This window comes from Aspergillus homomorphus (assembly GCF_003184865.1).
Source record: "Aspergillus homomorphus CBS 101889 unplaced genomic scaffold BO97scaffold_6, whole genome shotgun sequence".
In the NCBI taxonomy this organism is placed as follows: Eukaryota; Fungi; Ascomycota; class Eurotiomycetes; order Eurotiales; family Aspergillaceae; genus Aspergillus; species Aspergillus homomorphus.
The window spans coordinates 844,408-863,925 of NW_020291892.1; the positions used below are offsets into that span (position 1 = coordinate 844,408).

General features: G+C 53.8%; 8 protein-coding genes across 8 annotated transcripts; 5 read left to right on the forward strand and 3 right to left on the reverse strand.

The window, feature by feature from the left end:
- Positions 1 to 449: 449 nt before the first annotated feature.
- On the forward strand, positions 450 to 2,185 carry BO97DRAFT_422032 (uncharacterized protein; the record flags this gene model as incomplete). The annotated part of the gene is made up of 2 exons (XM_025696756.1): positions 450 to 651; positions 711 to 2,185. The coding sequence occupies 2 exons, from the start codon at positions 450 to 452 to the stop codon at positions 2,183 to 2,185; spliced, it is 1,677 nt and encodes a 558-aa protein (XP_025554396.1).
- Positions 2,186 to 2,476: 291 nt separating this feature from the next.
- BO97DRAFT_385538 (putative isochorismatase family hydrolase) lies at positions 2,477 to 3,458 on the reverse strand (the record flags this gene model as incomplete). The annotated part of the gene is made up of 4 exons (XM_025693480.1): positions 3,350 to 3,458; positions 3,276 to 3,291; positions 3,167 to 3,220; positions 2,477 to 3,032 (listed from the first exon to the last, which is right to left on the reverse strand). The coding sequence occupies exons 1-4, from the start codon at positions 3,384 to 3,386 to the stop codon at positions 2,477 to 2,479; spliced, it is 663 nt and encodes a 220-aa protein (XP_025554397.1). The 5' UTR covers positions 3,387 to 3,458.
- Positions 3,459 to 3,620: 162 nt separating this feature from the next.
- Positions 3,621 to 5,535, reverse strand: BO97DRAFT_468702 (bifunctional hydroxyethylthiazole kinase/thiamine-phosphate diphosphorylase; the record flags this gene model as incomplete). Its single annotated transcript, XM_025699769.1, has 7 exons — positions 5,387 to 5,535; positions 5,157 to 5,333; positions 4,972 to 5,107; positions 4,504 to 4,917; positions 4,074 to 4,450; positions 3,923 to 4,023; positions 3,621 to 3,875 (listed from the first exon to the last, which is right to left on the reverse strand). The coding sequence occupies exons 1-7, from the start codon at positions 5,484 to 5,486 to the stop codon at positions 3,621 to 3,623; spliced, it is 1,560 nt and encodes a 519-aa protein (XP_025554398.1). The 5' UTR covers positions 5,487 to 5,535.
- Positions 5,536 to 6,354: 819 nt separating this feature from the next.
- On the forward strand, positions 6,355 to 7,104 carry BO97DRAFT_240989 (uncharacterized protein). Its single transcript, XM_025690790.1, has one exon. It carries the CDS (start codon positions 6,406 to 6,408, stop codon positions 6,937 to 6,939), a length of 534 nt encoding a protein of 177 aa, XP_025554399.1. The 5' UTR covers positions 6,355 to 6,405; the 3' UTR covers positions 6,940 to 7,104.
- BO97DRAFT_240987 (translation initiation factor eIF5) lies at positions 7,082 to 8,754 on the forward strand. The gene has a single exon (XM_025690789.1). The coding sequence runs from the start codon at positions 7,270 to 7,272 to the stop codon at positions 8,545 to 8,547; it is 1,278 nt and encodes a 425-aa protein (XP_025554400.1). The 5' UTR covers positions 7,082 to 7,269; the 3' UTR covers positions 8,548 to 8,754.
- Positions 8,755 to 8,818: 64 nt separating this feature from the next.
- On the reverse strand, positions 8,819 to 12,475 carry BO97DRAFT_385539 (uncharacterized protein; the record flags this gene model as incomplete). The annotated part of the gene is made up of 2 exons (XM_025693481.1): positions 8,819 to 12,391; positions 12,443 to 12,475. The coding sequence occupies 2 exons, from the start codon at positions 12,473 to 12,475 to the stop codon at positions 8,819 to 8,821; spliced, it is 3,606 nt and encodes a 1,201-aa protein (XP_025554401.1).
- Positions 12,476 to 13,316: 841 nt separating this feature from the next.
- BO97DRAFT_432421 (DNA ligase (ATP) CDC9) lies at positions 13,317 to 16,179 on the forward strand (the record flags this gene model as incomplete). Its single annotated transcript, XM_025697538.1, has 4 exons — positions 13,317 to 13,384; positions 13,468 to 15,298; positions 15,352 to 15,582; positions 15,637 to 16,179. 4 exons carry the CDS (start codon positions 13,317 to 13,319, stop codon positions 16,177 to 16,179), a joined length of 2,673 nt encoding a protein of 890 aa, XP_025554402.1.
- A 472-nt stretch (positions 16,180 to 16,651) lies between these two features.
- On the forward strand, positions 16,652 to 19,506 carry dppV (dipeptidyl peptidase DppV). The gene is made up of 8 exons (XM_025694811.1): positions 16,652 to 16,802; positions 16,867 to 16,918; positions 16,968 to 17,206; positions 17,259 to 18,273; positions 18,324 to 18,546; positions 18,603 to 18,835; positions 18,910 to 19,121; positions 19,246 to 19,506. Exons 1-8 carry the CDS (start codon positions 16,738 to 16,740, stop codon positions 19,385 to 19,387), a joined length of 2,181 nt encoding a protein of 726 aa, XP_025554403.1. The 5' UTR covers positions 16,652 to 16,737; the 3' UTR covers positions 19,388 to 19,506.
- Positions 19,507 to 19,518: the final 12 nt, after the last annotated feature.

The following is a 19,518-nucleotide window of genomic DNA, read 5'->3' on the forward strand; positions in this document are numbered from 1 at the left end:
AACTTTCACCGGGTGAAGTGGTCGCCTTCTACGGTGCATTCGCTCCACGCCTATCCGACGCTTCATTCGTTTCATCCTCATATCAGCCTCCCGCCTCTCCCTCTCCACTCCTTATCGCCTTTTCTCCGGCACGGTTTTTCAGCCATCTCTCTCATAACTCGGCCGTCAACCTCTTTTATGTCTCTTGAGCGCTTCACGAATATTTGTATCTAGCAGACCGGGTGGACGGCCGTAGGGCCGTCTCATCGTGTACGAGGGAGGAGGAGTCTTGGAGGACCAGCGGGCCGTCGGAGTCAAAAAGTGGACTCGATCCGAACACGGAGGACTGTGCGATAACGGCTTTCACAACAAGACTGTTGTATTGGATATAGTTTCGAGTAGTTTTGCTGTCAATCTTCTGAGGTTCTTGTGTCTACCACTCCATCACTCCGCGGTCTCCACGCCTGGACATGGATGCACAGTATCCTTTTGCCTCACGCGACGACATCTGGCGCGTCTTCGAAGAGATCAAGGAGCTTCACGCTGCCCAGTTCGAACAGGCGGAGCGGATAGCACGGCTGGAACGGCGGAGAGACGAGGATGCAAGGCTGAGAAGCGTTTGGGGTCCTTTATCGCCTTTTCCCACCTCTGTTGGGGGCACCGTCCCCGTGGGTATGTGTATTCCCTGGGTTATGTCTTGGGATTGTGGCTAAGGTGTCATCTGTTTACAGAGCCGGTCTTTCATACTCCCGCCGACACGTTTAAGGGGTTCGATCAGGGACATCATCATACAGTGGTCAATACCATGGGTCTGGAGACCGAGGAGGAGCCTAGGCGTGGCACGTCCAGGGCGAATAGCGTTCGGTTCGATGAGAGCGCCATCCACGGTTACTATGGACAAGCCAGTCGATCAACCAGCGAGCTGCCGTTGAGGACAGGGAGTGGTCTAGGCAGCCACCCTATGACTGAGCGGACGCTATCCCATCGCTCAGACGGACGACAAAGCTCCTCGGGGCATTCGCACCACTCGGCTCGAACGAATAGCCTAGGCTTAGAATCCAGTAGCAGGATGATGGCTTCCTCTGTCGTAGGATCGCCCGTCATTCCTCCACCCGGGCTCTTTCTTCTTGGTCCTGTCCCGTGCATCATTCGGTGCTGGTTGACCACTAACTTTTCCAACGATTCTCTGTTGTATGCCGCCGTCTGCACCGGCTCCTACACCTCTTCACTGGGGTATCCGATGGTCCAACGATTCGGTTGGGAAGATCAGCTGATCCAGGACGGAGATGTGCAGTATCTCAAACTCCCCATGTACCTTCCCGAGGCTAGCGTGCATCAATCCTCATCGCGCTCCAGTAGCCCCGCGCCTCAGGTTCCTACCTTGACCATCCGTTTCCTGGTTCGCGAGGTCGACCCCAGTGACTATTCGGTGCAGATTGTTCTTGGCAGTGATGTGCTCCGCTCCCACAACGCCGACGTGCTGTTCTCTCAAGACAAGATCATCATGGTAGACGACGAGCGCAACAAGATCTCCATCCCCCTTGTTCGTCCGGAGGATGACACCGTCTTCAAGTCATTGTGCACGGCCTCCGATGCATCACGCGCAGGGTGGAAAGACCGGCATGCCGCCCAGGTTGACTCCCCGATAGACATAAATGGCCATGCGCCTGTGGGAGTCATCGGGCGTCCTACCAGCTCATCCCGACGAGCGGCCTCCACCACTGGCTCCGTACAAGACTTCACGGAAGACTCCGAGGACAGTCGAAAGGCCCATCCCTCGGAGACGCAGGAATCTCCCGTCGATGCCGATCCGACCCAAGAACAGGACAAGCCCGCCGGGACCGTATCGAGTGTTCCAGCTCGTGCGGAAGCATCCGGGGTCTGGGGCTCGTGGAAACGCGATACCATAGCTGACCCGAATGCAAGCGCGGCGACGGGCAAGCCTTCGCGCGGCCGTGCTATGAAAGTACTGCGGCCCACCAAGGCGACATCTCGAGTGGCGTCGTCGACGACAATTGCACCCAGCACCAGCTCACCGGTTGATGTCGTGCAGCAGCCTCCCTCGACTCGCACATCCCCGGACCGGGTGCGCTCCGGCAAGCAGTGGGCTTCGAATCCCGTTGGCGGGGCCTCGGCTTTTGGATGGCTCAACACATCGTCCCAGCCGGGGACTCGTAGCATGACGACGGCCACTGGCCCTAAATGAAATAGATTAGGGGCAGTCTGGTCGGGCGTGGTCTGGTTCGGCGGGCATATCTCTTTGATTTTACTTGTGGTGTCTGGTGACATAAATGAAGCAACGTTGAAGATGCATCCCTGCATGCATAATGTAACCAGTTACTCGATTTTCTTTAATATACCATATTATCAACCTGTGAACCTCATAATCCATAATCCCAAAGTGACCTTTACCCTCTCTCTGAGTGATAAACCACCCTCCCCTCTCCCCTAATACCACACAACACCCCCTTCCCCCACCAATAAGAAATAATAATAATTAAATCCTAGCTAAAGCCTCCAGAGCCCCCCTCGTCTCCTCCTTCATCTCCTTCACCACCCCACTCACCCCCCGAAACGCCTCATGCCGCGCATCCCCCACCATCTCAAACAAAAGACTCTCACTCGTCGTGACAATCGCCCCAGCATCCCGCAGCCGCGCCAACGCCACCCCGCGCTCCTCCGCATGCACGCTGCTCACCCCGTCCACAACCACATACACCCGGTGTCCCCGACTCAGCAAGTCCAGCGTCGTCTGCGTCACGCAGATGTGCGTTTCGATCCCCACGATGATGGCGTCCAGCGGCGTTTCTCCGGCGTTTGGGTCCGGGAGGAGTTTCGCTAGCTCCGGCGTGATCATCGAGAAGAGCGTTTTGTCGATGTTTGCAAGGACTCGGGGGCTGGTGCCTGTTTGGGCGTTGGTCTCCGGGTACAGGTATGCGTGAAGCTCTGGGACCGTGTCGCCTAGTTTGCTTTTGTTTTGGGTTGTGATGTAGATGGGTGTGTTTAAGGGTGCCGTGCCCGTTGCGCGGAGGAGTTTGGTTGTTGTTGTTATTCTTTTCTGGGGTTAGTTCTGTCTTTGGGTTTGGTCTTTGCGATGGTTTTGCGAGGGGGGGTTCGGTAGGTAGGTAGGAAGTTGGTATAGAGGTAGGGGTTTGGGATTGGAATGAAGGTAAGGGGCGGGACGCACATCCTCGGGAATTCGTGGATTACGTGTCGGAATTTCTCTTGGATGTCGCAGATACTATTAAATTGATTTAGTTTTGGATGGGTTGGGTTGGAGTTGAATGGTGGCGTACAAGAGCGCTGGGTTGCCTGGCTTTGTGTTAGTTCGGGGGGTTTAGTCCTGGGGTTTGGTATGAAGTGGACGTACGGATGCGCGTTGCGCGGGTGAGGGTTTGGGTGGCCATTTTGTGGGCTTTGGGTGCGATGATTGCGAGGATTGGATTGTGAGTAGGAGGATTTTATGTGGTGGTGAGGAGATGCAGATCGCTTAAATGGATGCAGGAGATGAATTGCAGGCAGGCAGTGCAGTTGGAGTGCAGAGCGGGGAAATGCTCGGTGCGGGGAAGGAGCCGGCCGAGGTATGATGTTAATGCCTTGCCGATCAGGCACAATTTTAGCTATATGAAACTAGACTATATCTACAAACTGATCTCCTGCACCTTCGCGCGCCCGCTGAACCAGCTATCATCCCCCCTCGACGCTGCCTGTCGAATGGCGTACAGCTCGTCCAGGAACGCAGGCACGAAACTGCCCGGCCCCCGAACCTCCTCCCTCGCCGCTGCGTTTTCAGCAGCGATCTCGTACATCAAAAGCCCTGCTAGCACTGCGAGGAGCTTGTCTTTCGGGTTGGCTGCTAGGAAGCACCCCGATACAGTGCCAACGGCGCACCCAGTCTAGAATCTATTAGCATCCGCCACAGAACAGTGATTCAGCTACTTACCCCCGTGACCTGTCCGAGGAGTTCGTGGCCGTTCTCCACGGCAATGACGCGCTCGCCATCGCTCAGGTAGTCAACCGCACCGGTTAGAAGCACGAGGTTGCCTACACATCTGGTTAGAGTCTAAAGACACAGCCACTGGAGTCAGACGTACGCTCTCGCTTGGCAAGCTCAAGAGCCAGCCGAGCCTTGCCTTGGCTGTCAAGACTACTGGGTCCGCTGTCGACGCCCCGCTGCGTCACGCCGCTGTTCCCGTATACCTGGCGAATTTCTCCCTCGTTGCCCTTGATGAGATCGAAGTATCCGCCCGCCATGAGCTGCTTGACGACACCGCGACGGATGCTGGTGGCTGCCGCACCGACTGGGTCGTACACGACCGGGTTCCCGCGCTCATTGTACGCTTTCTGCGCCTTCAGGTAGTTCGGGATGCTCTCGCTGGTGAGCGTGCCCATGTTGATCACCAATGCACCGCCGAATTGGCGGAGATCGACGGCTTCGTCGCCGTAAGGGGACATGATCGGAGAAGCGCCCCTGCGATCTGTCAGCATCTCCAGCTCAGTAGGCGGGGTGAGTGGGAATAGTACATTGAAAGAGCGACGTTGGCGACAAAGTTGGCCACGACATGGTTGATCATATTGTGTACCAACGGGTGGGCCTTGACCATATCTTGGACCACCTGGGGAACCTGCTTCAAAAGTCCGGCGGTATCGCGCGCCGTAGTAGACAGATCGCTGTGCACGAATGGAGGCGGGGTGGCGACGAGCTTCACAAACTCAGCCGCCGCAGCCTTGGGGTCCTCGGCCGCCATAATCGCACTAACAATGGCAACGCCATCCAGGCCCTTGTTCGCGGCGCGAGACTGATACAATACCCGTTGTACGTTCGACTGGTTGATTCCGCCGATGGAGACGGTTCCCACCGTCTTGCCAGTGTCGGAGATGGCTTCCAGGATAGCTTGGGTGCCGGCTGTCCCCAGAATCAACTTTGTGTTCGTTTTCCTGGAGCTTGTTAGTCGATATCCGGTGATATCTAGAGCAACAGCAAGCACCTACGTTGAGGTAGCAAACATGGTTCCGATGCCGAGATAATCGGCCCCGGCAGCAATCGCCTTCTGGGCCTCCTCGATCGACCCGGCGCTAATGCCGATGATGGCATCTTTCGGGAGAAGCTTCTTGGCTACCTCAATTGCTGCACGTCGTCAGCATTGTCGGGCTGCATGCGAAGGGAAGACACGTACTCATGTCATCCTGGCCCAGGTGGACGCCCTCCGCTCCCACGGCCAGAGCAACATCCACGCGGTCGTTGATCAGCAACGGTACGCCATACGCCTTGGTGAGCTGGTGCAGCTTCTTGGCTGTCTCGATTTGCGCCCCCGTGTCGCTTTTCTTCTCACGGTATTGCACAATAGTCACGCCTGGAGTAGATGGTTAGTGGTTTGGGGTGTGTTGTCGGCAGAAAAGTACTTGCCTCCTTTGAGGGCCTCTTCCACAACCGTGCAGAGGTCTCGACCCTTGAGAATGGCAGGGGTCGAGTCGGTGACTAGATATACGGAGAGATCCAGAGGCATTTTACAGATTATCTGGATGTCTTGGAGTTAGAATATGCAGTCTATGTAGTTTCAAGGCTTGCGATGAGGGACACGTGGGGCATGCGGGAATGAGCAACCAACAATGCAGGATATTTCTGGATTACTTGATTGGTTGCAAACTCCCCACTTGGAAAAGTGCAGCTTACCCAAAGCCAGCGACGACATATATCTAGGAAATTCAATGGCCGAAATGAAACTCGGAGGGTCGGCAGAGGCTTTTCGCGACGTTGAGGAGTTGTGGGGACGGCCGAAAGTTAGTCATTCTATATGACGGACGACGACAGCGCCGTGTAAGATAGGTTCCCGCTACATGTCTATATCAACCGACGTCAATCCGTGTCTCGGACAAAGACTACCTCAAAGCTTGGCTACATGTATCAGAGACACCTGTAGAATGGCTTTCTGTGCGGTTCGCATTCATGGACGTCTCGGATGAGAGATCCCACCCAATCTGAGCAGGCATTACGGAACATGTCTTAAGCTACTAGAAGAGCTTATTCATGCTCAAAGTTTACTGTTCTGTCCGGTTTCAGCAGTGCCTGGACTGGGTGTGATGCGACAGGTGGCGGTGAGTCCCTCGAGCATAACAGTTACTTCATAGTGTAACCATCGACGGTGGTGGTTGTGGTGATGGGAGCTTGGCAGGCTGTGACTAGCATGGAGCTGAGACAAATGCATGACATGAAATATAGACAGACGGCATACTTAGACAGGGTTCAGGGTTGTAGGCAGCAGCAGTAGCAATAACAACACAACCACTCCAGTCCGCCTGCTATTGTTGCCAAACCTCGGCTCTAGACATAAGTACCTTACTGGAATGAAAGGAAGAACGAGTCATAACCGACCGAATGGAAGCAGTGAACGGCAAGCACGTGTATCCGGAAGGCCGGCATCCTCCATGGGGGGCAAGCTGACTCAGCCGACCAGTTTTTCACTCGAATTTTCACTTGATTGCCAGATTGTTCAGGCTTTCTATAGTTCTCTCCCAAATCAACTGCTTGGCAAAAACCGGGTCGGACTTTTTTTGTTTGGGACCTTTTCTACCGACCCTCGACTCGCCTTCCTCCTTCTCTCTCTTCCTTTCCTTTCCTCTTCTCTTTCTCTTTCTCTTCCTTTCTCATCCACCTTCTACCCACAACAACTCTCGGTTTTTTGTCAACCCACCTTTTATCCAAATTTCCGTCGGCGTTTAACGCTGCTGTCCCGTTACATCTTCCTTCAGGCGCTCATTTCTGCCTGCTGGTTTCTACCTCACGTTTTGTTCACGTCCAAGCCACTCTGGTTAGTCCCACTGCCACTCACTCACCCTCTCCTTCATCTCCCTCCTCTTCCTCCTCCTTACACGATTACGAATCTGACCCGTCCTCTTTCTTTCGTCCTACAGAAGAACCACCCGTTGGTTTCTCTCTTTCCTGCCAGAGAAAGCCACTGAAAATAGAGTCGGTCGAGAACTTGTCTATGTATTCGTCCTGCGTCAGAGATTTCGATCACCACCTGCCGCTCAAGCTGCAATCGTTTCGCTTCACGTCGAAACCTTGTAGTAGACATTCCAAGTCCTGTGGCTGAAAGCTTTTGGGCTGCCGTCTTCGCTGTGACCATCGTTCCCACCAACTCGATCGCACAACCGCCACCATTCCTTCTCAACTAGGAAACCCACGCATGTCTTGTTTCTTCAAGATATCCCTGGTCCAGATTCCCTCCCGCTACATATAACCACCTCAACTAGTCCCCTGAAGTTTTTTCATCCACTCCAACCGTCATCATGGCTACTGTCAACATTCGTCGGGATGTCTCCGATCCCTTCTACCGCTACAAGATGGAGCGCCTGCAGTCCAAGATTGAGGGCAAGGGCAACGGCATCAAGACTGTCATTGTCAACTTGAACTCGGTCGCCCAGTCTCTGGCTCGCCCTCCTGCTTATGTCATCAAGTACTTCGGCTTCGAGCTCGGTGCTCAGGCCAACGCGAAGCCGACCGATGACCGCTGGATCATCAACGGTGCCCATGATGCCCCCAAGCTTCAGGACTATCTCGATGGCTTCATCTCTAAGTTTGTGCTGTGCAAGAAGTGCAAGAACCCGGAAACGGATGTCAACATCAAGGATGAGAAGATCTTCTTGGACTGCAAGGCCTGTGGTCAACGCTCCGATGTCGACTCTCGCCTCAAGCTGAGCACTTTCATCCTGCGTGATGTCGCCTCGGGCAAGGGAGGTAAGAAGGACAAGGCTTCGAAGAAGGATCGCCGCGAACGCAAGAAGGATAAGAACAAGGCAGCGAACGGTGACAACAATGGCAGCCCCGGAGACAGCAACTCCGACAACGGCGATGAGGAGAACGGCGATGTCGCCCTGGAAGCAGGCAGCGACGACGAGCTGACCCGCCGCATCAAGGCCCAGGCCCAGAACATTGAGGCCGAGGATGAGATCGATGATGATGACTGGGCGGTTGACGTGTCTGAGGAGGCCGTCAAGGCTCGTGCCAAGGAACTCCCCGATGACCTCAAGCGCACTTTGGTCCTTGAGGACGCCGACGAGGACGGTGCCGATGGCCCCTCCGCCTACGATGAATTGGGTAGCTGGGTCATCGAAACTGCCGAGAAGAACGGTGGCGTCACTGGCGTCAGCGATGTCGACATCTACATGAAGGCCAAGGAATACGGCATCGAGAACAAGCACAAGACTCTGGCTGTTCTGGCCCAGACCATTTTCGACGACAAGATTGTCAAGCAGATCCCCGCCCGTGCCGGTCTGCTCAAGAAGTTGATCACTTCCGAGCGCCACGAGAAGGCCTTCTTGGGTGGCACCGAGCGCTTCGTCGGCAAGGACCGCCCCGAGCTGATTGGACAGGTTCCTGCTATCTTGCTGAAGTACTACGAGCACGACCTCATCTCGGAGGACACTCTCAAGGCTTGGGGCTCCAAGGCCAGCAAGAAGTACGTCGACATCTCGACTAGCAAGAAGGTCCGCAAGGCCGCGGAGCCCTTCCTCGAATGGCTTGAAAACGCCGAAAGCGAGGAGGAGAGCGAGGAGGACGACGAGTAGACTGCTGTCAGCTTATGGATTCTCGGTTCTAGATGATCGATTTCGGGACGTTTTCACTCATTGTCTCTTTGCTTGCTGTTTGTCTAAACGACTCCACTCATTTGATACGTATACTCGACTGAACCTGCTGTTTGAGTCTGATGTCTGCGAGGTTTACACAAGAAAGAGCATATTAGTTAGCTGCCAATAAACTCTTCTCTGTATATGCTATGTATCACTGTAGGGTTCAGATTCGTAATCTACTGATGATCTTGTGTACAGTACAGGATACCTAAAACACCGTATCTGCAAATTTGAGGTTCGTCCCCGGGACCGACCACTCCCTCAACGGCTCCTCAACCACCTCGCAAATCATAGGACCCTTGGTGACAGTCGTCTTCTCCTTCTCCACCCTTGATCTCGCCCCCCGAGCCTTGTGCTCCTGAAAGAGAAACCAAGTTAGATCCGCATTCCACGTCTCCATCGCCTCCAGCGCCTCCTGGATAGACGCGATATCATCCCCACCACCACTAACACCCCCCAGCCCCTTCTCACCCTGTGTGACCCCTCCAGCCACCCACAGATCATAAACCTCCACACCAGCAAACAACACCACCCACTCCGCCACGTACCCGCATATCTTATCCCCGAACCCCAACGGCAGCCGCACGTGCGTGAGCAGCGCGATAAAGAGCGGGAGCAAGCTGCGCCAGACGGCGTGGTGCGGCGTGAAGGCTCGTGCGCTCGTCGGATGCAGCGAGAGGGATTGCGTGAGTTGGATGCTTGGTTTCGTCTCGACCTGCTGATGCGGTTCCTGGTTCGGGGAATTGTAGGCCTGCTGCTGCTGCTGCTGCTGCTGCTGGCGCGACCGGCGTTCCACGGTCCTTTCCGCGTCTTCTCGGACCTTTGTCCATGTTTGCCGGTAGAGGCGCTCCCAACGGGGGAATTCGGGCTCGATGCGCGACGACAGGAAGTCGCCTGCTGTTTCGAGGAGGGTGCGGATTGTTTCGCTGGCTGTTGTTGTTACGTAGGTTTCTTCTTCGAGGGCTGCCGTTGGTTCTGTGTTTGTGTTTGTGTTTGTGTTTGTGAGGGTTAGGCTTGTTGATGGGGGTGGTTTCGTGGTCGTTGCTGTGATACTGCTGCTGATCGGCGAGGTTGGGAAGCAGATGCGCGCGGCGATGGATGGCCATAGGTCGTTGATCAGGGGGAGGAAGCTGTTTTCGTGGGTCGAGAGCGTGGGGGACACGTCGATCAAAATCGCTAGCAGTGATCGTCGGAGGTACGGCGAGGGTGAGGTCAGGTACGAGGGGATGGACTGCACGATGTGCAGGAGCAGCGCGTGCGTTTTGCTCGCAGGCTTCTCGCTGTCCTCCTGTTCCTGCGGCGCGGGCAGTGGTTCGTCGGTTTCGTCTTGCGCCATTAGGTCCGCTAGTGTGTCGAATTCGCTGGTCTCGTCTTGTGGTGGTGACCTCTGCTGCTCGCTGGGCTGGGGCTCGCGCGTCCAGGGCTTGCGAGGGTGGCCCGTGACGTTGTCCTCCTCCTCCTCCTCCTCCTCCTCGTCGTCGTCCCGGAGCTCGGTCGTGAGTTTGGTTCGTTTGGCGCGGCGTTGGGCGAAGTCTTGCGCGAGAGTGGATATTTGCAGGTTGGCGTATCGTTTCTTGCGGTGTTTGGATTCTTGGGTCTGTGTCCCTTCGGTGATTGCGAGCTGGGCGCGGTTCTGCGTTCCTTCTTCGACGATCGCGGCCAGCGTCCGGAACATCAGCTCGACCAGTTTCGGATAGCCGTGGTACATGTCTAAGATGCCGAAGATCGCGTCGACTAGATCGTCCAGGTAGGGTATGAGCCGTGCGCCGCAGAGCTTCACCATCATCAACAGTACCTGCGGGGGATACGGGGATACATCGAAGGTGTTCAGCTTCAGTGCCACCGAGTTCACGAGGTAGTCGACGTTCTCGATTACCATCGTGCTGGCGTCGGCGTAGTTGCATGCGTTCGTGAGCTGGTTCAGGCACGTCATGGCGTGTCTCTGGACATTCGGGTTGCTGGACGCCAGTAGCTGAAGAACCGGGTACAATGCGTCCATCAACTCGGGCCGGAAGGCCTCCCCGAGTTGCTGTGCTTGTAGTGCAACTGCCTCTAACGCAAGGGCCTGTACCCTCCAGTCGCGGGAAGCATCCGCCAGTGGCTCGTTCAAAATCGGCAGTGAGATGTAGTATAGCTCCTCGATCATACCTGTTCTGGCTGTAAGTTGGCCCGATGGTTCAAGTTCGTCCAGGGATATGAAGTCGTCGAAGGCTGCTGTAGCCTGCAGATTACTCCGGAGAAAGTTCAAGGAAAGCCACATGGGTGAGATGAGAGCGTCACCGTGCTCCTGGTAGAGGCGATTGATGATCAGACGAGTGATTCCGTTGCCCGATTCTGAAGAGCTCAGCCGGATGATCATACTCCGAAGATCTCGGAGTGTGTCTCGTTGGCTTTTATGTTCCATGAGGACTGGTTCGAAGGTGACTGCTTCACTTCCATGCTGCAGAACTTCCAGGTTCTGGGACTCGGCGGCATCGATGGTCAGAGGCTGCAGTGCACTTGTTGCGTGGTTCACAGCTGCCGCAACACTATCGCATAATCCAGACGCCAGGCTGCCTTGCAGGATATCCGAGTAAGACTGCACTTGTGACAGTACTTGGAAAGCAGTCGATATCTGCTTGACTGCCCATTGTTTCGCTGTCTCGTCGTTGCCCTGCATGGTCCTTGGGAATGAAGTGATCCACGTATGAAGAGAGTTCTTGAGGTTATCTACCACGATTGGGTAAGTTGTGGCGTGGTGTGTGAGAGCAGAGAAGGCTTCATTTGGTGTGCTGTTCTCGTCCACTTCAGACAACACGACCAGAGTTTCAACAATAATCGGTAGTGACTCCTGCAGAGTAGCTTGGCACTCTTCTATCACCATCAGACAGAGCTCACGCAGGGCAGCCTGTACTTCGGGTCTTTCATGGCGTCTTATCTGTATAATATTGGCAAGAGCAAGTTTGATCTGCGTGGCTGTAGCTTTCAGCCACGAGGCGTCAAGCACGAGCAGATCGTTCGGCTTTTGGGACTGAACCGAACTATCAGGGAGCTTCGCGACCCGGTCATTCAAAACTGTTCTCAGCATGTAGGTGAGCACTTGGAGGCAAAGGCTCAGGAGCTTGTACGAGCGTCGCGTTTGTGTCGTCGGCCTGATCACTTTCGTCAGGGTCGAGACTGTCCGAGGCATGATACTAGCCAGTACTACCCTGTCAGTAATGCGGCCATAAAGGGCTTTGAGTGACTCGGCTGCCGAAATGCAAAGCTGATCAGACTGCTCGTCGCTGATCCCTTCAAGCAGAATATAGACTGTTTGATCGACGACAGTGGCAGTACCAACTTCATGGTAAATTGTCGCAGTGGCGACGGGACCTTCAAGCACATCAAAGATAGCCGAGAGGCAGTTGAACCCTGCAATGGACAATTCCGTTGACCGCGTCTGCGTGGGTTGGCTTGCGTTAGCTTTGCTAGGCGCACCTCCGACGATTAAGGTCAGTAGGATCATAAGTTGTTTTCCCATTTGTGGAGACAGACGTCTTCGCCATCCTCTTTCCACTAGAATGTGCAGGCATTTGACAGCGAGTTCCAGAGAGCTGACTGGTGTTCTCTGCGTCTCGTTGAAGATGTGACATAGAGGGAAGAATGCGTATTCCGCCAGCTTTTCGTCCAGGGCATCTTTACTGCCTAATTCGTTGAGGACCGTATGAACGGGTTTCAGAGCCTTGAAGACATCATTTGAAGACGCTTGGTTCCCACGAAAGCGTAAGCCGACAGCGCTTAGTTCCACACATGGTGGTTTGAGCTACAGTGTGTATTAGTCTGCGTTGACCATGATATTGGATTGGGGTCGCACCTTGCTGAAAGCTTCTTGTCTAGAGATCTCCATCGAGTTTAGTCGGAATAGAGATAATTACAGCATTCATAGGCTCAAGATACTTTCAGCCATTAGACCGATGTGACTGACTGTCAAGCAAATCTCGCATTGGCTACAGCAACAAATCCGGTCGTGCTTTGCAGCCAGTAGAAGGAAGCATTATCGATAATCAATCCTCGCCGCCCTCGCGATGACTTTCTGCCCGGCTTGGAGGGCGGTAAGAATGAGGATATGAGTTTGCACTGTTTGGCTCGTAAGTGCGTCACTCTTGGCCAGTTCCGGTAATCTGCTAAATTGTCACTCGACAGCAGCAAGACTCTACTTCAGGTTCCATTTCACAAATGAGAATAGCCTCAAGCTGCCGGTACCATATCACGTCTCATTCTTTTCCTCCTATCTCAATGTCAACAGGATCAAGACATTGACCTGTCTCAACCCAGCTGTGAGTCCAATCACGTGACACTAATTGATTTCGCGTCACGTCACGTCGCGTCAAGTCAAGGCTCCCGTCGAAGCTTAAGCAATTGGAAGGCAGCAATGTCTACCTAGTGTGCCTAGCCCATGGATTCTGCAGCCCACGAATGCATATAAACTGACAAGCTGGCAAAGCTTATTACCAGGTGAAAGGCGGTAGCACGGAACGTCTATGCTCTCTTCATACCGCTCCGCGTGCATTACGCCGTCTTTTCGATTTCTCTGCAGGAATTCCGTCCCCGGCACCATAGCCCCGAGGACTTTGCATTCGGCCATCTCCTTCGCGCGTCCCCTTTCCTCACTCGCTCACACAAGGCGACTCGTGGTCAATCCTTCGCTGCGATCAGATCATCCGTCCCGTTCATCGCCTCTGCTCGCAATGGCGGATTCTAAGGGTCGGAAGCAAGCAACTCTGGGGTACGTGAAGGATTCCCAGCTAACTCTCGGGTGGGTCTGTTCAGGACTTGCGCCTAGGTATCCCTATATCAACTCTTATGCGCCTGAATACTGATTTGTGGTTGTGGCTACAGGAGGTTCTTCGGTTCGAATTCCGACGCCCCGCAAGATGCGCCTAAGAAGCAGACCACGCTGGCGTTCTCAGGTAAAAAGAGCAAAGCTTCCAAGGAGACCTCCGAAAAAGAACCAGAATCTGCTCCTGCCAATGGAGCCTCAATCAAGGACGAACCTATGAAGGACACTGGCTCCTCTAGCGCCGAACCAGAAACAACTAAGACGGAAGATAAGCAAGACACCAACGCATCGAAACGCGAGAACAGCAGCGAGGACGACGACAGCGATGTTCAGCCTGCACCGAAGCGCCGCCGGAGAACTTCACGCGAGAATGAGACGCCAGCCTCGCCGAAGAGCTCCCCGAAGAAAAGGCCCCCACCACCCAAGAGTCCCAAGAAGCAGACCAAATCCAAGCAGCCTTCCGAGTCAGTGAATATCGAGAAAGCTTCAGGGGAAAAGACACCCGAGAAAGAGGAAGAGGTATCAGAGGAGGAGGAAGCGCAGTCGGTCAGCGAGGATGAGGAAGATGAGAAACCGGAGGTGAAAAAGAAGAAGATCGAGAAGGTACAAGCTACACTCAAAGCCAGCGGAACGGAGCCATATCCCGACTGGAAAGCTGGCGATCCAGTTCCATATGCCGCACTGTGTACGACCTTCTCGCTGATCGAGATGACGACCAAGCGATTGGTCATCCTCGCCCATTGCTCTCTCTTCCTCCGTCAAGTCTTGCGCTTGACTCCGCAAGACCTTCTTCCTACTGTGCAGCTTATGATCAACAAACTGGCGGCAGACTATGCTGGCATCGAACTAGGAATCGGGGAGTCGCTCATCATGAAGGCGATCGGTGAGAGTACAGGACGAAGTTTGGCTGTGATCAAAGCTGATCAGCACGAAATTGGTGATCTCGGTTTGGTGGCCGCTAAGAGTCGCTCGAATCAGCCCACCATGTTCAAGCCGAAGCCCTTGACAGTCAGAGGCGTCCACGAAGGTCTCCTCACTATTGCGAAGGTGCAAGGACATGGTTCCCAGGATAAGAAGATCTCTGGCATCAAGAAGCTCCTTTCTGCGGCTGACACCGCAGCTGCAGGCAAAGGCAGTAAGGGTATTGATATTACCAAGGACAAGGGTGGCCCTAGCGAAGCCAAGTATATCATTCGTTTCTTAGAAGGAAAGCTTAGACTGGGGCTGGCAGAAAAGACGGTCCTTGTCGCTCTCGCCCAGGCCGTGGTCACGCACGAGGCTGAGCTTAAGGGTGAGAAGGCTCCCTCTACTGAGAAGCTGGCTCAGGGTGAGGCTATCTTGAAGACCGTGTACAGCGAGCTGCCAGCTTACGAGATCATTATCCCGTTGATGCTCGAGCATGGTTTGTCTGACCTGCACAAACACTGCAAGCTGCAACCGGGCATTCCTATCAAGCCCATGCTTGCCAAGCCGACCAAGTCCATTACGGAGGTTCTTGATCGATTCGAAGGCAAGGACTTTACTTGTGAATACAAGTACGATGGAGAGAGAGCTCAGATCCACTATGTCGCGCCAGATGCTGTCGACAAATACCCCGGCGCCAAGGCTACGCTACAGAGTGATAGCAAAGGTCTTAGCTCTATCTTCTCTCGCAACTCGGAGGATCTTTCCAAGAAATATCCAGATGTGCTTGCGAAACTGAATTCTTGGGTGAAGGACGGAGTTACAAGCTTTGTCCTCGATTGTGAGACAGTTGCTTGGGATACGGTCAACAAGAAGGTCTTGCCATTCCAACAGCTCATGACTCGTAAGAGGAAAGATGTCAAGGCGGAAGACGTCAAGGTCAAAGTCTGCGTGTTTGCCTTTGATCTACTGTTTCTGAACGGCGAGGTAAGTGGCCTGAAGTTCCCGCTTATGTTCACGTCACTGATTCAAGGCTATAGCCAACGGTCAAGAAGAGCTTACGAGAGCGTCGCGAACTTCTGCACGATTCCTTCCAGACTATTGAGGGCGAGTTCCAGTTTGCACAGTACGGAAACACAAACGTTGTGGATGAGATCCAGAATCTTCTTGATGATAGTGTGAAGGCGTCGTGTGAAGGGTTAATGGTGAAGATGTTGGATACGGAAGAGAGTGGTTATGAACCCAGCAAGCGGAGTCGTAACTGGCTCAAGGTACGTCGAGCAAACGGGAGAAGGTCCGCTCTCTCTTACTAACTACGATATCAGGTCAAGAAGGATTATCTCAGTGGTGTTGGTGACTCTCTGGATCTTGTTGTCTTGGGTGCATATCACGGCAAAGGCAAGCGGACGTCTGTGTACGGTGCCTTTTTACTAGCTGCATACAACACGAGCACGCAGACCTATGAGACGGTCTGCAACATTGGCACGGGTTTCTCGGAGGCTGATTTGGAAGAGCTTCACAAACAACTTTCCCCTCTCGTCATTGACCGGCCGAAGCCGTTCTATTCTCACTCGACGGTCCCCAAAGATCAGCCCGATGTGTGGTTCGAGCCACGGTTTGTCTGGGAGGTCAAGACGGCTGACCTTACCCTCAGCCCACGTTATAAGGCTGCCGCTGACGAGTTCGAGGGGACTACTGGTGGCGGTAAGGGTATCTCTCTTCGATTTCCGCGGTTCATCAAAGGTCGGGACGACAAGAAGCCCGACGAGGCGACTACGACGCGGGCAGTGGCGGAAATGTACCGCAAGCAAGAGGCGGTGCAGAAGGAGAATGCTAAGAAGGGAGTGGATGATGATTTCGAGTATTAAGCCGATTGATTGAAGTACAGTACATATATACGTACAGCTGTGGCTAAAGTCCCAGTCCTTGGATTAATTACATACATAGATATGAGATGTCTGATATGCCCTTTACCCCCGCATCGTACGCATCATTTGTTCCCCTTTCCTTAATCCTGATTAATGGAAATGACCAAGATTAGCAATCAGACCATGCGAATGACAGGACGGACGCCAGAAGATATCCGGTGCCAAGCAACAGAGAGGAATGCGCACAGTACTTGGCATTGCAACCCAAGACTTGCATCCCGCCCTTGCGTGGATCGTTCCCCGTCCACTTCTTGTTGCTGCTTATCCTGATCAGGCAGGTCCCTAACTGACTGCCCCATCCAGTCCCATTTCTCTCCCCAATTTCATCATCTCTCTCTTCAATTCTCCCACTCTTGCTTTAACCACGAAGCGGGGTCTTCTTGACCTCATAAATAGGGCCTGTCTGCCTACCCTTCTCTCTTTTGTATCCTGTTCAGCTCTGAACTTTCTACAAGAGCCTAGGTTGCGACCTAATCGCCATCGTTCTACAACGTTATCATGGGAGCTCTTCGGTGGCTCTCCATTGTTGCTGTCGCATCGGTGGCTTCAGCACTGACCCCCGAGTACGTGCCACTTGCGCCATAACAATTGTATTGTCGCCAACCGCTCATGTCTCATAACTTGCAGGCAATTGATTAGTGCTCCGCGGAGGGACGACGTCCTTCCCAACCCATCTGGAGTATGTTGCATTACTTGATCACTTATCTGGAGGGAATTGACAAAAATAGGCTGTCGGACTCTTCTCAGTCTCCCAGTACTCCTTTGACACTCATTCCGGCAGCTCATGGTGGAGTTTGATTGACCTGCGCTCGGGTGAGACTAGCACTCTCACTAACGATAGCAATGTCTCTGAGATCATCTGGCTTGGCACCGATGACTCCACTATCCTCTACATCAACAGTACCAACGCGGACATCCCTGGAGGCGTTGAGTTGTGGATTTCGGACGTTGTAGACTTCGCCAATGGGTAACACTCCTATCCCTGGCTTGTTCGGGAAATGGCTAACATGAATCTGCAGATACAAGGCAGCTTCATTGCCAGCCAATTTTCTTGGTCTCAAGACAGCCGTCACAGACTCAGGCGACGTACGCTTCATTCTTCGTGGCAAAGCCTATGGCAACGGCACAGCCTATAACGACAAGTTAGCTGGAACGTCCCTGAGCTCTGCTCGGATCTATGATAGCCTCTACATCCGTCATTGGGACACATACCTCACTCCACCATCTCATGCTGTGTTCTCGGGCACATTGCGCAGCTCGTCTGATGGTGACAGCACTGGCCACTATACTTCAGATGGCAGCCTTACGAACTTGGTGTCCCCCATCAAAAATGCTGAGAGCCCTTATCCTCCCTTTGGAGGAACCTCGGACTATGACCTCTCCCCGGACGGCAACTGGGTCGCTTTCAAGAGCAAAGCGCCAGAGCTACCCCGGGCCAACCTGACAACTTCATATATCTATCTTGTGCCTCATGATGGATCTAAGACGGCATTTGCCATCAATGGACCCAAGAGTGTCGTCACGCCCGCTGGCGTCGAGGGTGACTCAAGTAATCCAGTCTTCTCTCCTAACAGTGACAAGCTGGCATACCTTCAGATGAAGGACAGACAATACGAGTCGGACAGACGCACCTTGTACGTCTACACTCTTGGTACTAATGAGTCCATCTCAGCAGTTGCCAAGGATTGGGATCGGTCTCCGGACACATTGGCCTGGGTCGATTCAGACAACCTGGTCGTTACAAGTGAAGATTTCGGTCGGTCTAGGTTGTTTTCTGTTCCAGCAGATGCGGGTGATGATTTCAAGCCTAAGAATTTCACCGATGGTGGCTCCGTAGCTGCGTATCATGTGCTACCAGATTCCACCATCTTGGTAACCGGGAAGGCGCTCTGGACCAGCTGGGCTGTCTATACAGCTAGTCCTAAGCAAGGAGTCATCAGCATATTGGTTTCCGCTAACGAGATAGACCCCGAGCTTGCCGGGTTGAGTTCTGCTGATATCGACGAGTTCTACTACCAAGGCAACTGGACCGAAGTAAGTTCAACAGAAATCGCGAATCACAATACTTACTTACCGGAATCTAGATTCAATCTTGGATCATCTACCCTGAGGGCTTTGACAAGAGCAAAACGTACCCATTCGTTTTGTACATCCACGGCGGACCCCAAGGCTCGTGGGCTGATTCCTGGAGCACGCGCTGGAACCCCAAGGTCTTCGCAGACCAGGGCTATGTGGTCATCGCCCCGAACCCGACAGGCAGTACTGGGTTCGGTGATGCACTGACCGATGCTATCGCAAATGACTGGGGTACTAACCTTTCCATTTATACTTCATAATGAAGATTTTATACTGACAAACCGCAGGAGGTGCCCCATATGACGACCTCGTGAAAGCCTGGCAATACGTCCACGACAACTTCGACTTCATCGACACAGACCACGGCGTCGCCGCCGGCGCCAGCTACGGCGGCTTCATGGTCAACTGGATTCAGGGCTCGGATCTCGGCCGGAAGCTCAAGGCCCTCGTCTCCCACGACGGGACCTTTGTCGCCGATGCGAAGATCGCCACAGATGAGCTATGGTTCATCGAGCATGACGTGCGTTCCCATATCCTCGCATAACTCACATTTTACCTTTTACACCACCACTAACGAAGAGTGCTATCTCACAGTTCAACGGCACCTTCTGGGCCAACCGCGACAACTACCGTCGATTCGACCCCTCCGCCCCCGAACGCATCCTCCAGTTCTCGACTCCGCAACTGGTCATCCACAGCGACAAGGACTACCGACTCTCCGTTGCCGAGGGTATTGCGCTGTTCAATGTTCTCCAGGAACGGGGCGTGCCGAGTCGGTTCCTGAACTTCCCGGATGAGAACCACTGGTGAGCTTTTTTTCCCGCGTATTTTAATTTGTCCTCTCCCAGCCATAATCCGCGAGCATTATCTCCGTCTAGAAGTGGTTACCATAGTACAAAACCAAGCTAACGCACGATTGATAATCGACAGGGTCACCAACCAAGAGAACAGCCTCGTCTGGCACCAGCAGGTGCTGGGGTGGTTGAACCGATACTCGGGCGTGGCGGAATCGAATCCGGACGCGGTCTCGTTGGAGGATACGGTGGTGCCGGTGGTGGACTTCGATTCTTGATTCAGCGGTGTCGAATCGAGTGCTGGGGAGCGCTTCGTACAGCAGGCTGGCTAGCTCTGTCGGGTTGTCACGGTTATTCTCGCGATGATACCCTAACTCATCAGTCGTGCAACATGACCAATGATCAAGTG

Coding starts and splice junctions, on each gene's coding strand:
- BO97DRAFT_240989 (XM_025690790.1), top strand. CDS start 6,406: ATGGGGGGCAAGCTGACTCAGCCGACCAGTTTTTCACTCGAATTTTCA.
- dppV (XM_025694811.1), top strand. CDS start 16,738: ATGGGAGCTCTTCGGTGGCTCTCCATTGTTGCTGTCGCATCGGTGGCT. Junction 16,919..16,967: donor TCCTTCCCAACCCATCTGGA/GTATGTTGCATT, acceptor TGACAAAAATAG/GCTGTCGGACTCTTCTCAGT. Junction 18,547..18,602: donor TGCTATCGCAAATGACTGGG/GTACTAACCTTT, acceptor GACAAACCGCAG/GAGGTGCCCCATATGACGAC.
- BO97DRAFT_240987 (XM_025690789.1), top strand. CDS start 7,270: ATGGCTACTGTCAACATTCGTCGGGATGTCTCCGATCCCTTCTACCGC.